At 44.1% G+C, this 13,430-nt stretch overlaps 2 protein-coding genes across 5 annotated transcripts in view; both read right to left on the minus strand.

Moving 5' to 3' along the window:
- The window catches only part of LOC309521747 (alpha-2-macroglobulin-like protein 1), a 150,869-nt gene extending 142,965 nt beyond the window's left edge, over positions 1-7,904 (minus strand). For all 3 annotated transcript variants that reach the window (XM_082204553.1, XM_082204554.1, XM_082204552.1), the window contains exons 1-6: positions 7,745-7,904; positions 5,382-5,565; positions 2,353-2,400; positions 1,813-1,957; positions 1,420-1,472; positions 60-80 (exon numbers count right to left, since the gene is read on the minus strand). In XM_082204553.1, the coding sequence (XP_082060679.1) occupies positions 60-80; positions 1,420-1,472; positions 1,813-1,957; positions 2,353-2,400; positions 5,382-5,565; positions 7,745-7,812 (519 nt within the window). In that variant the 5' untranslated portion in view covers positions 7,813-7,904. The remainder of the gene's footprint in view (positions 1-59; positions 81-1,419; positions 1,473-1,812; positions 1,958-2,352; positions 2,401-5,381; positions 5,566-7,744) is intronic.
- A 1,711-nt stretch (positions 7,905-9,615) lies between these two features.
- A2ML1 (alpha-2-macroglobulin like 1) overlaps positions 9,616-13,430 on the minus strand; it is a 52,431-nt gene continuing 48,616 nt past the window's right edge. For both annotated transcript variants that reach the window (XM_082204551.1, XM_082204550.1), the window contains 4 exons: positions 12,511-12,579; positions 11,578-11,680; positions 10,294-10,335; positions 9,616-9,785 (listed from right to left, as the gene is read on the minus strand). In XM_082204551.1, the coding sequence (XP_082060677.1) occupies positions 10,295-10,335; positions 11,578-11,680; positions 12,511-12,579 (213 nt within the window). In that variant the 3' untranslated portion in view covers positions 9,616-9,785; position 10,294. The remainder of the gene's footprint in view (positions 9,786-10,293; positions 10,336-11,577; positions 11,681-12,510; positions 12,580-13,430) is intronic.

The following is a 13,430-nucleotide window of genomic DNA, read 5'->3' on the forward strand; positions in this document are numbered from 1 at the left end:
AAGGACAGGATGGGAACAAAAGGAAAACATCACGACCAATGCTAGTTACCGGTACTTACTCTCAGCTCTAGCAAAGGGATCTGCAAATGACAGGAGAGAGGGACAATGTCAGTGTCAATGAGGAACAGAGCAGCTTCCAAGTCCCCCAGCATTCTGTAAAACCAGCCAAGGAAATGACAGTTCTGTCCTGCCTGCACTCTCGAACTGACATTACTAGCAGCGTGATAAGATAGCAATTGCAACCCATCTGTGGGCTATAGGAAATGAGGCTGGGTCAGCTGTTTGCCTTGCTTGCCAATCTTCTGCCATAGAATCAGAATTCTAGAATTGGAAGGGACCCTAAGGGTCATCTAGGGTCACCTGCAATGGAAGAATCTCAGCTAAAGCACCCATGACAGATGGTCATCCAAACTCTTAGAAACCTACAAGGAAGGAGAGTCCACCACCGCCCAAGGGAGACCGTACCTGCCCCTACAGACCTACGTATGTGGGAACATCTGTTCAAGCACCAGCCCCCATCATGCTGATATTGATCATGTGACCACTAGAGGGCATGTAATGAAAGGGTTCTGATTGGTGGATGCACCACACAAGTCCCACTATCCGAACTCAGGAAATTGTTTTTTAGGCAAGCGTTCACATAACAAGTTGACGATTTGATTCCTATGGGGAAATTTCCAATGCGTGAAATATTGACCCCAAAATGAAAGGGGAAAATAGGAAAACCCTTGGAAACCTTGCAAAAGATAAAGAAAGAAGGGGGGGAACCTTTCCCCTTCGTTCCAACATGGTTTATGGTGAAACGGTTGTCGTGAGCCAGCAAAACACAAAAAAGTAAGGCTTGTTTAAGGCTGCTTATTTGTTTACAGCACCACACACAGGTCTGGCTGTTCAGATATCTCAGGGATGGCCAACTCTCAAGAGACTACTCACAGAGTTAAAAACTGGCAGTGATCAGGATCAGGGGGGTTCAGGTCAAAGAGCTTTTTTTAGGGAGGAGGAAAGCCTCATTTTTGGCGGGGTGCAGGGCAAAAATGTTGACCTTGTTTTAGCTTTTTTGGGGGGTGCCAGTGATCTGCCAGTGATCTACCACAGACATCCAGTGATCTACCGGTAGATCACAATCTACCTGTTGGACGTGCCTGAGATATCTGAATCTGCAGTTTGTATAGTGAAGTTTGGGTACTAATTCCTCATGTTTCATCACCACTGCAATACTCCTCAGTGCATATTAATACAGAGCTAATGTCCCGCAGAATCTCTGGGCCCAATTCACAAGCGAATGGAAGCATGAGAAACTCCTAAAGATGTCCCCCCACTTGAGAAATAACAAAGTATTTGTCTCTGGGTCCAGTAAGGAGACCTTCCTGGGCTTATGACATTTTGAGGAATTGATAGTCTGTGATCAATAATACTTACAGATTTATTGCGGGCCTTAAATTGATCATCAAGCTGCACAATTCGAAGTTTTACTGAAGGGGGAAAACAAAGAAACAGAGAGATTATTTGTTTCTTGTTTTTGTTGTTGCTCCCACATACTTCCTTCATGTTGTTGCATTTTAAAACTAAGGACTAGATTTCCACCCCCTGCTGAATTAGCAAGGCAAATTGTTGATGTCAACTTATTATTGTATGCAAATCTGTAGAGCATCTGGGCTTTTGAAAGGCACTCAGCTTTGGTTTAATAGCTTAGTTCTTGGAACACTGAGTTTGCTTATTTGATTCCTATTTGCCGGGGACACCGTTCCATCCCCAAAGATGGGACAGAAGCTGCAGTCTTCCTCCCGGTTCCAGGGCCACTCTGATACCCACCTCTCTCTCCAGGCTTGTAAAAGGGCTTGTCTAGATCCATCAGGTTAATTGTGGGAGAGCTCTTGACCTGCACCTTCTTGGAGCCCTTAAAGCTTACGCTGTCACCCTGTAGGACTAGGATGTGAACACGGGCCATTTCTCCTTCCTTCACAGTGCCAAAGAGAAAAGCAAAACATGTTCTAGCAGGAGGACCGAGAACAGAAAAGTATTTTGCAGTAGAGAGGGTATGTCTCAAAAACTGCCCCTTGCTCTTCTACCAACTTCGCTCTCCCCTAGGGATCAGGGAGTCAACACCACACACACACTTCCATTTATTACTCCCCCTCCCAGTAGATACGCATCCCCTTGTCTCTCTTTGCATGTCCATCTTGGTTTTCTCTTTCATCCATGTTCTCTCAGTACAGTTCCACCTCCACCCGCTTCTCTATCCCCTTCTCTTCTCTTCCTCTTAAGTCATTCCCCCCTTCCTCTCTAATTTAAATTCTCCTAGTGCCAAGGGTGCATGAAAGAAAGGGAATGATTGGGAAATGCAAGACTTACCAATGGAATGTAGTAGCTCTCTGTTTTCCGGGCAACAAAGGCTGGTACCTGAAGAGGGCAAAATGGAGGTGTGGGAATGTTAAGGATAGTAGGAAATGATATACTGAATAAATATTATCCTTCCTTCACTCACGCTACTGAGTGATGTAGCAGAGCAGATTCCCCTCAATATTGTTGTTGTTGTTGTTTAGTCGTTTAGTCGTGTCCAACTCTTCGTGACCCCATGGACCAGAGCACGCCAGGCACTGCCTCCCGCAGTTTGGTCAAACCTATGCTGGTACCTTCAAGAACACTGTCCAACCATCTTGTCCTCTGTCGTCCCCTTCTCCTTGTGCCCTCAATGTTTCCCAACATCAGGGTCTTTTCCAGGGAGTCTTCTCTTCTCATGAGGTGGCCAAAGTATTGGAGTCTCAGCTTCAGGATCTGTCCTTCCAGTGAGCACTCAGGGCTGATTTCCTTAAGAATGGAGAGGTTTGATCTTCTTGCAGTCCATGGGACTCTCAAGAGTCTCCTCTAGCACCATAATTCAAAAGCATCAATTTTTCGGTGATCAGCCTTCTTTATGGTCCAGATCTCACTTCCATACTTCACTACTGGGAAAACCATAGCTTTAACTATACAGACCCCTCAATATAGCAGGAAGCTAATTTGCAGATTCATTTGAATCTCTTTAGTTAAGTAATCCAATCTGGTTTGCCCAGATGGATTATTCCTGGTGTCCCCTTTTATCCCTCTTAAAAGAATAAAGAGACGAGTCTTTCCTTTAAAAGTAACAAGAAATTTACTCACATTTCAGTTCACGATTTGATCCCTGAAAGGCAGGCTTTACTTAGTAGTTACATAACGAAGTCTGAGTTTGTCTCACATGGAGATTGAGCTCATGTGCTGCTGGCTGGGAGCCAGCAGACAGCAAAATTACATTAAGAGAACAAAATGGCTGCAGGAGAGCAGCATGGCAGCAAGAGATCAGCAAGCAAGAGATCAGCATCAAGAGAGAGAAAATGGCTGCGTGACTCGGCTCTTTTATGGAATCAGCCAGGGCCACGCCCATCTCCCAGATCACATGCAGGTGGAGGATGCTCCAGACCAGTGGAACAGGAAGTTACACTAACATCCCCTTGCCTGTGTCCACTCTAGGGAAATAAGGAGTGTTGCACTTGACTTCCAATGGATTATATCCCATAGGAGGGATGGAAGAAAAGGGGTTAAGTACAACAAACGTAAGAGATTAAAGCAGAAAACATATGAGAAGCATCTGTGAAAACTGGGTAGATTTAACCTATAAAGATGATTTAGTAGAGGAACCATTGCTTTTTACCATGGGCATGGAATACATTTTAGCTATAGAGGAGTTTGGCCATCTAGTCCTGGGCTCAGTTGAGGCCATTGGCTTCATCCATAAATCTATCCCTGCTCCCCACCCCACCATCATTCCTAGAGCCATTCCCACACCCGCCTCTTCACTAGCTCTGTCTGGGAATTTTGCTCCAGCTGTACATAATGCTCTCTGTAAAGGATATGGTCTTTAATGTTCTGGACCGCCTGTGTATAAAATGGGAATGTGTATTTTTGCCTGTCTGCTGGTGCCCTGAAGTGCATAAAACCAAGGCATAGGTGTCCACCATTGCTGATGCACCTAAGTGCACAGTTCTCTCTTTCCAAAGACAGGAAATCTGAAAACTTCTCTGAGCAGGTGTTCCAAGGGGAGGAGCACATGGAGCACAAGGAAGGTCTAGGGGGAAAGATAGATACCTAGGAGGTGAGTAGATCAAAGTGGCCTCGGGTAACTTGCAGAACTTTTTGTTGAGCTTGGGAGGAAGGTTTCAAGGGACAAAGGCCTACCTATGAACAAGGAATCCTACTAAGAGCCTAGTGAATTTAGGGACTCTTTTCAACTAGGTCAAGTGGGTTGCATATAACCAATTTTAGTTTGTTTTTGCTCCAAAGGGAATATTCTGTAATTTCTCTGTAACATTTGCATGTTTTATACTTCATCGCTTCCTGCTGCTCCCATTCATCCTATACACTATTTTCCTGTTCCTGTGTGGTCTTTGACTATTCCAAACACTCTCAACACTTGCAGTTTTACTATCACCCTACCTAAGGAGGTTTCAGAGAGACCCCTGGGAAATTTTGTAGGCTGTTTGTTAAGGGGCAGCCTGGCAAATAACTGATCTCTTAATCTCTTATTGGCAGTGAGTACAAGAGGGTACAAGAAAGGGGCATGCACTATTGTGGATAGGTATCCTTTCTGCAGGTAGTCCAGGATGTAGGGTTGATTTGACATGGCTTTCCCATTCTCTGACTTTATTTATATTGATATTGTGTTTATATATTGATATTATTTTTGCATTTTTTATTTTAATGCAAATCATTTGACATAGTTTTTTATTGCACTTATTATGCTTACATATATTTATGCATTTTTACTTACTTATTGTATTTTATCTATTGTAAACCACTTTGAGATCTTTGGCTAGTAAGCGGTCTACAAATGGAAATAATAATAATAATAATAATAATAATAATAATAAGGCTATTCCCAGCAGCCTTCACATGGTAGCTCATGATTATTATGCACAAGCAAGATAATGTGAAACAGACTACACACATGAAATGGATTTTATATTTATAAGATGTAACAGAGGCACTGTTTGTAAAGAGGAAAAAGCGGTCGACTGGAAGAATGGTTTAATGGCAAGTGAAGGATGAAAACTGGACATTAAATAAGAAATGATGCTGCTACGGGAGGAAATGATCAACATATGTTTGCTACAGGAGCAGGAAACTTGATTTTAAGAAATTGTATTAAATTTAAGTCATTAGGTTTGATTTGTGATAATTTGGAAAATTAATAAGAATAATTTGAAAAACAAAGATAATGTGAAAGAGAGCTCCCCTTGTTGCAGGGGTGTGGCCATGCAGATATCACTGGGCTACAGCTTCCATCATCCCTGATCATTATCCATACTAATTGGGGCAGACGGGAGCTGGAAGCCATTGAGTTGCTTGCAATGGATGAAACTTGCCTGGAAGCTGGTGCATTCATAGGTCCCTGGTTTCTCCACATCCTTCTCCAGCAGGGTGTGGTTCTGCAACGTCATCTCTAATGTTATTTTCAGGTGGACTGTCTCCGGGAGGTTGCTCAGAAGCACACAGAACTCTTCAGTATCCGGATGGTGAATGACTGCCGGGAAGGTCAATAGATAGTGGCTGCAAGAGAAGAAGAAAGGGCCATTGAAGAAGTTGCTCTTGGCCTTTAGAGAAGCAGCTAAAAGGGCACTCACCTGTTGCTTTCTGGGGGCAGGGATGGTCAGATGGCAGCCTGCAAGTCACATTCATATACCCGTCAGATTTTAATTGGCTTACCCCTCTCTTTGCCATACAAAGAAGAAGCTTGTTATTTGGAATACACTCATCTGTTTGGAAAATGAGAAGCTACTGTTGGGGAACCACAAGGGCCCCAAAATGTGATAATGTGGACCCCCGAGTGTGACTGTTAAAAGGGAACTTATAGTATTTTTATCCCATACTTCCTCCCAAAGGAGCCCAGAACAGCAAACTCATCCATAAAATAATATAGTTTTAAAAACCAGTTTTTTAAAAAATCTTCTAAAAGCACTTAACATTTTCTTTAACAGTTAAGAACTTAAAGAAAAAAACTACACATATACAACCACTGACTCTCACAGCTAATAATATCACAGTGGGCAAATCTTTCAGCCACCATATGCCTAGGGAATGTTTTTAGATTCTTCCTGAAGGTTAAGAATGAGCAAGACTAGAGAGGGCATTCCACAAAGTGAGAACCACCACCAAGAGGGAACTTATAGTAGCCTATCGCTTTGAGGCTCACTGCAAGGACAGATTGTGAAGCTGAGACTCCAATACTTTGGCCACCTCATGAGAAGAGAAGACTCCCTGGAAAAGACCCTGATGCTGGGAAAGACTGAGGGCACAAGGAGAAGGGGACGACAGAGGACGAGATGGTTGGACAGTGTTCTCGAAGCTACCAGCATGAGTTTGACCAAACTGCAGGAGGCAGTGGAAGACAGGAGTGCCTGGCATGCTCTGGTCCATAGGGTCACAAAGAGTCGGACACGACTAAACGACTAAACAACAACAACATCGCTTTGAGGAACTGCTGAGAATCCCTTTCACTTTGCAAGCGCCCATCGCCCCAATGGGGCAGAGAACAGTTAAAATCCTTATCACGCTAGCACACAAATACATGGTACAGAGCACAAAGCACAATAAGTGTTTGCAACAGATCATCCAAGGGCATGCAGACACTGCAAATGTTGAATGTATCTAGAAATGAATAAAGCTATATGCCAGGATGCTAAGCTGAGCACAAGCGTGCTAAGGTGAAATGGATCTAAATGTATTTTGGCCAGCAATAGCTTGCTTGCTTCTTTGAATGATGTAATGAGAAATGTTTCTATACTCCGAGTAGGCTCAAGGGGACTGCTATTCTCACTTGTACCATTAACTACTCGTGTTTCTATACAGTGGTACGTCGGGTTACAGATGCTTCAGGTTACAGATGCTTCAGGTTACAGACTCCACTAACCCAGAAATAGTACCTCGGGTTAAGAACTTTGCTTCAGGATAAGAACAGAAATCGTGCCCCGACAGCGTGGCGGCAGAGGGAGGCCCCATTAGCTAAAGTGGTGCTTCAGGTTAAGAGCAGTTTCAGGTTAAGAACGGAGCTCCAGAACAAATTAAGTTCTTAACCCAAGGTACCACTGTACTCGGACTGCAGACCTAGAACATATATAGATCAATTTATACTGAGGCTGTAGATCTATAAAATCTGTACATTTATCTATGGATCTGTCATCCCAGCAGGAGGAATGGATGGTGCACAGCAGCAGTCATGTCACTTTTCCTCTCATGAGTGTTGGGAGGTGGGGTGGCCTGGGAGTGGGGGTCTTGCTGCCTTTGCATGTGGTAGCGGGCAAGGGCTCTGCCTTGTCTGTGAGGGTGAGGCACCCGTAAGCGGCACCTCCGAGGTCTAGCTCCAGCCTTGCTCCGAAAAGTAATGGAAAAAGCCCAGGGAAACAATTTGATGATGACATTCCCCAGAAGAAAAGTGAAAACAAAGAGTAGCAATTTCATAATAACCACCCAAGACCACAATAATTCTGTTTTTATATCTTCTGGAAGTTGCCTGGAGCGGCTGGGGAAGAAGAGCCCTACTGTGGCAAATCAAAAGCCCCTCCAGACCAGCACCCTCTTCTCACAGGAGCCAACTAGATGCGTGGAAGAAGCACCTGAGCACCACAGCATTCTCTCCAATTGTGATCCCCAGCAAGTGGTATTTAGAGGAATACTCACATCCCCCTTAAAAATCTGCCCAGGAAATAGAAATGAAAAATAAACATCTTACGGGTCTGAAGTGACTGGAGCTGTGAGTGAAAGCAGAGCTAGGGCCCAGAGGAACATAGCTGCCCCCATAGTTGGAGCTGTGATGGGCAGCAGAGACCAGATCTCCGTTGGTGCTCAGAACAGCCAGCGCTGGTGTAGAGACCTAAATAGTCGCCCAGTGATTCCTCTGTTCACCCACGAGGCGCATGAACTTAATTTCATCTGAGTCAATATTGACTCTCCTCCTCCTCAGAGTAAACACCGTATGTCCCTGAGGCTCCTCCCTTCAACTCCATGCAGGGAGATGGCTGTGACTCTTCAGATGAAAGAGAGACCATTCACTCCTTGCCAGCCTTCAAGGCAAACTGAGAAGGGATTAGAAATGGTGTGAACCAGAATCTGTTGTCTTCGTCCATGGAGACAAGACAGCAGATTGTCTTGTCTTTTCCCAGTAGTGATGTATGGAAGTGAGAGCTGGACCATAAAGAAGGCTGATCACCGAAGAATTGATGCTTTTGAATTATGGTGCTGGAGGAGACTCTTGAGAGTCCCATGGACTGCAAGAAGATCAAACCTCTCCATTCTTAAGGAAATCAGCCCTGAGTGCTCACTGGAAGGACAGATCCTGAAGCTGAGGCTCCAGTACTTTGGCCACCTCATGAGAAGAGAAGACTCCCTGGAAAAGACCCTGATGTTGGGAAACATTGAGGGCACAAGGAGAAGGGGACAACAGAGGACAAGATGGTTGGACAGTGTTCTTGAAGGTACCAGCATAAGTTTGACCAAACTGCGGGAGGCAGTGCCTGACCTGCTGTGGTCTATGGGGTCACGAAGAGTCGGACACGACTAAACGAGTAAACAACAACATCGAACCAGAATCTAAGGAAGGCCAACCAAATGGCAACACATATATACCCGTTTCCACAGGCCTACAGTGTTTCTGTGATTTCATCACCCGGAGAGGGAAAAGATATTCAGAAACCAAGAATCATCCTATTGAGATATATGATGTGTTCAATGGCTAGATAGTGCTAGGATAACTGTGGGAAATCCTTGGAGGCCTGGGAATCAAAAGGGTAGGGCAATATGTTCATAGAATCATAGAATTGTAGAGGTGGAAGGGACCCCATCTAGTCCAACTCCCTGCAATGCAGGAATTTCAGCTAAAGCATCCGTGACAGATGGCCAAATGTCCTTCAGACTCCAAAAAAGCTGTCCATATTTCCTTTTGGGAGCTTTTTCCTTTTTAAAACAACAACAACTAAAAGATACCCTGGCTTGCAGGAGTGCTACCCAGAACTGATAGAACTTACTTGGCTAAGCAGATAACAACACCTGCACAAGCTCTGATATCTCCTTTTATTTAGAACTCTTGCAAAATGTGTGCTCAAGATACGGTCTGTGTAATTTGGATGCAACCCCCCCACTATTTCTCCATTCCCTCTGGGTGGAGAAACCAATAAAAAATGAGCTCAGGCTATGTGGTTTGCATACTGCAAGGACTGGACGTGCTGAATAATAGTTTCAGGCCCCCTCAGCTGGCTTGTTTGTACTCTGCCTCCTGTCGGGAAGGAGGCCGCCAGATGGATTGATTGATTGATTATGACACTGCATGTACGTGCGCCTTGAATGATACGGAATAGATTCAAAGTGAACTTTATACATGCTAAGAAGGACAGGTAAACATGGAGGGAGAGCGATCTGTGGGTCAGTGACTGGCCAGACTACCTATAGTACATTGAGATTGGCATCAGCTTTTGAACAGTCAGGGTTCAATAGCTGGCAAGGCTACTAGAACTTAAGTGATGAGGCAATTGCAGTCTATAAGGTTTTATATAAACCTGTGGAGGGAATAGTCAACCAAAGGTATCTGATAGAAGAAAGCACCACAGAAGCAATTCAAGTTTCTGTTTATTTTCTGAACTAGAGTTCCATTGCATGGTTCATGTTGTAAAAGACAGGGCCACTTTTTCCCCAAACAGTTCCCAGCTCCTTAAGTATGGCTCATCTGAATTCCTTTTCTTTCCCATCCTGTGCCTGTTGCACCATAGGAATTTCTCCATCTAAACCAAGAAGAAGAAAAAGAAATGTAAGTTCTCTTCAATATGGAATCCAGAGTGGGAGATGCAGGAATGGATCCTTTTAGGGTACATAGAAGTCACATTTCTTCTCTGGGAATAGGGAGGGGAACATAATAAATCTGGATAGGTTTTCCCTTCTGCCTACTAGTCTGAAGGAAAAGGCCTTATATATCTGTGAAATCTCATCCACTATATGAAATGCAAATTAGCCTAGGATAAATAAAGAAGTTCATTGTTAACATCACAGAGCATTTTAGACATAGGACTTGTCCATACCTCCATTTGCCCCACCAATTACCCTTGGGGAAACCTGATCTTTAGAGCCAAGTAAGAACACACAGCAATGGGGTTTTCTGTGGATTGCTCTTTGTTCCGATTTAGCACTAAAGAGTGGGTTTTCCAGGGGGAAATGGCGTGGAGAAGGCAAAACCGCTATATGCACAGAGGCCTAAAGCATAGATGTCTGACTTCAGGCCTATGAATGACTCACCTCAGTAGCAGGGGTCTTCATATTCCACTGTGGACTGTTCATCTGAAATAAATTAAGGCAGATCATTAAACTCAGCACTGGCCACAATCACGATATCCTCACTTCCTTATGCCTCTCTTCATTCTTCCATAGAACCACAGAATTGTAGAGTTGGAAGAGATCCTGGGGGTCATCTAGTCCAACCCTCTGCAATGCAGAAAGGCAACATGAAGCAACTAGTTGGAGAGACCCATGATAATTCTTGGTGGGACAGCATCCTTAGCATTTGCCATTTTACAGCCCATTCACTTAGGTCCTTTCGGAGCTCTTCCCAATCTGTTTTTGTTTTAATGACTCTCAACAACTTAGTACCACCAGCAAACTTGGCCATCTCACTGCTCACTTCTAACTCTAGATCAATCATTAACAAGTTAAGAACCACAGGTCCCAATACCAAACCTTGGGGAACTCTGTTTCCCACATCCTCCAGCAGGAGAGCTGTCTATTTTTTCCTACACTCTGCTTCCTGCTACTTTAGCCACTTCCTGATGCATATTTTTGTTTGAAGATCAGCAGTTTCACATTTGAGTTCTTTGAGAACTCTTGGATGGAGACCACCCAGAACAAAGAATTTGCTGGTTGCTATTCCATAGATTGGGACGCGGGTGGTGCTGTGGGTTAAACCACAGAGCCTAGGACTTGCCGATCATAAGGTTGGCAGTTCGAATCCCCGTGATGGGGTGAGCTCCCATTGCTCGGTCCCTGCTCCTGCCAACCTAGCAGTTCGAAAGCACGTCAAAGTGCAAGTAGATTAATAGGTACCGCTCCGGCGGGAAGGTAAACGACATTTCCGTGCGCTGCTCTGGTTCGCCAGAAGTGGCTTAGTCATGCTAGCCACATGACCTGGAAGCTGTACGCCGGCTCCCTCGAACAATAAAGCGAGATGAGCGCCGCAACCCCAGAGTCGGTCACGACTGGACCTAACGATCAGGGGTCCCTTTACCTTTACCTTATTCCATCTATTAGGCCTAGAACTTTGTTGGCTTCCCATCAATCATATGATTCCAAACTGGAACTTAGACTTCATAACGTGTGGTCTCCCCTAAGCTGAAGGCACCTATGATGGCCCACAAATTTTTGCTGATAGACTGAGACTGTAAATACAGGGTGATTACAGAACACCTGAAGGCCACAGTACATAGATGGTGGGCTGTATTTGGCTGGACAGGTCACAAGCTGCACAGACTTGTGAGAAACACAATGAATTAAAAATGCTACTATTTTTCAACATGAGGAAGAACCTACCTGGCTGATAATAGTCATAGACTTTGACAGCTGCTGGCTTCAGGTCCTTCACTGGAATGTCTTGGCTCATGGCCAAGGTATACGTTTGCCTCTCCTTTCCTAGCTGAGAGAAAGACTTTGGATGTAAAGAGAAGTTGAGGACAAAGTGGGGTTGAGGTCAGCACTAAATGGTTCGGCCATCCTGCAATCACCTCCATCGGAGGTGAAACCGCAGAATCAAATATGCTGGCTGCTTAGATAGGATAGTTTCTGGATGAGAACAGAGTAACAGAAAATCCATGGCTCTAGTTTCAGAGGACATCTGTTTGAATTGTTGTTGTTATATTTTTATTTATAACCTGCCTTTTTCCTCGACGGAGACTCAAGGTGTTTTACAGATAAAAACAAGATTCACTAAAAAAAATCATTAAAAAATGAAACATTCATAGAATAAAAACAGATTTTATATATAATAGACTGCTCCTGCAGTCTGTCCGCGACAGAGCACGGGGCCAAAAGCCACACATTTTTTTGGTTCCGAGCAGTGCTGTGGGTCAGCTGGCTCACACCAGAGTGTGGGAGCAAAAAACAGATGAAAAAGTTACCTTGATCCGCATTTCGCTGCTCTTCGTCCTCCTTCCATTGTGACAATTTAATGAATTATTAATTAGATCAATAAATAAATTGACAATTTAAACAACTCTCCTTATTAACAGGCCTGGATTGTTCTCATAAGAATGCTGCAAGCAGAAGAGGAAATTTGAGAAAGTGCTGTTTACTTGGCAAGCTGGACCTGTTGAAATGCCCTTTTCTGTTACCGTTGGTCTTCTTTTTTGCCTGGCGAGGCGACTTGTGAAGGGGGCCACTACAATGAAGCAGTGCCATTGGGCCCTGTTGTCGAATGATGTGTGTGCTTGCCTGTTACAAAGCTGTGTTTCTTTTCCCCGTACTGACCTGGTCCAGGTAGATTGTGAGATGCTCCTCCCCAATCTCGACTCTTTTCACAAGGGCCTGTTGCTTAAGCTGAGGATACAGAATGAAAGAATTAAGGATTCCTTCCCAACATGTCACCAGTTTTGTCACCAAAGGGAGGTTTCGTAGGTCTTTCGTTGCTTGCATTGTTTGAGGAATAAGTGGCAAATCTTTGAAAGAAGGGGATCAGGAATTATGCCCCTTGCAAAATTGTATATTTTGATATCCCTCTGCAAGCAATCTGTTCAGACCATGGGTAAGAGGGATCTCTCTCTCTCTCAGCAGCCCACTAATTAGAGGAACAGGTGAGTATGTGTGCGTGAGAGAGAGAGGGAGAGGATGATGGATAGTGGAAAGAATGTGAGAGAAATGGAGTTAGAAAGAGAGAGAAAATGGAAAGCCCCATCCATTTTTGACCCTGTACCAGGCCCAGCCTATTGTTGGCTTCAGTCCTATCTGCAATAAGTTGTCCCCGTTGTCCACCCCTCCTCCTGTTCAATACATTATTTGAAACCTGCTATGTTCATCGAAAGGGACTTTGTCTTTCTAAACTGATTTCTGTCACTTAGGGGAGGAAAGGGACAGAGGGATGGAAGGATCTCTCAGTTTTGGTTCTCTCTGTTTCTCATTTTACCAATCTTAAATTCATTTCTCGCATTTTGCAGCAATTTGCAGATTTTAAAAAATAATAATTTAAAAATCCTCACGAAAATTCACCAGCATTTTGGTATGGATTTCTCCTAATAAACACATTTTACACGCAGTTTTGACTCATGTACACATTTTTGCAAGCAGCTTTCCCCGATGCAATGCATTTTTTGTATGTTATTTTCAGTAACATCTTCATTTTTAGGCACAGTTTCCTGTACAATGTGCAGTTTGTAAACTCTGGTTGCATGGAG

The sequence above is a fragment of the Podarcis vaucheri genome, assembly GCF_965113315.1.
Source record: "Podarcis vaucheri genome assembly, chromosome: 17".
Taxonomy (NCBI): Eukaryota; Metazoa; Chordata; class Lepidosauria; order Squamata; family Lacertidae; genus Podarcis; species Podarcis vaucheri.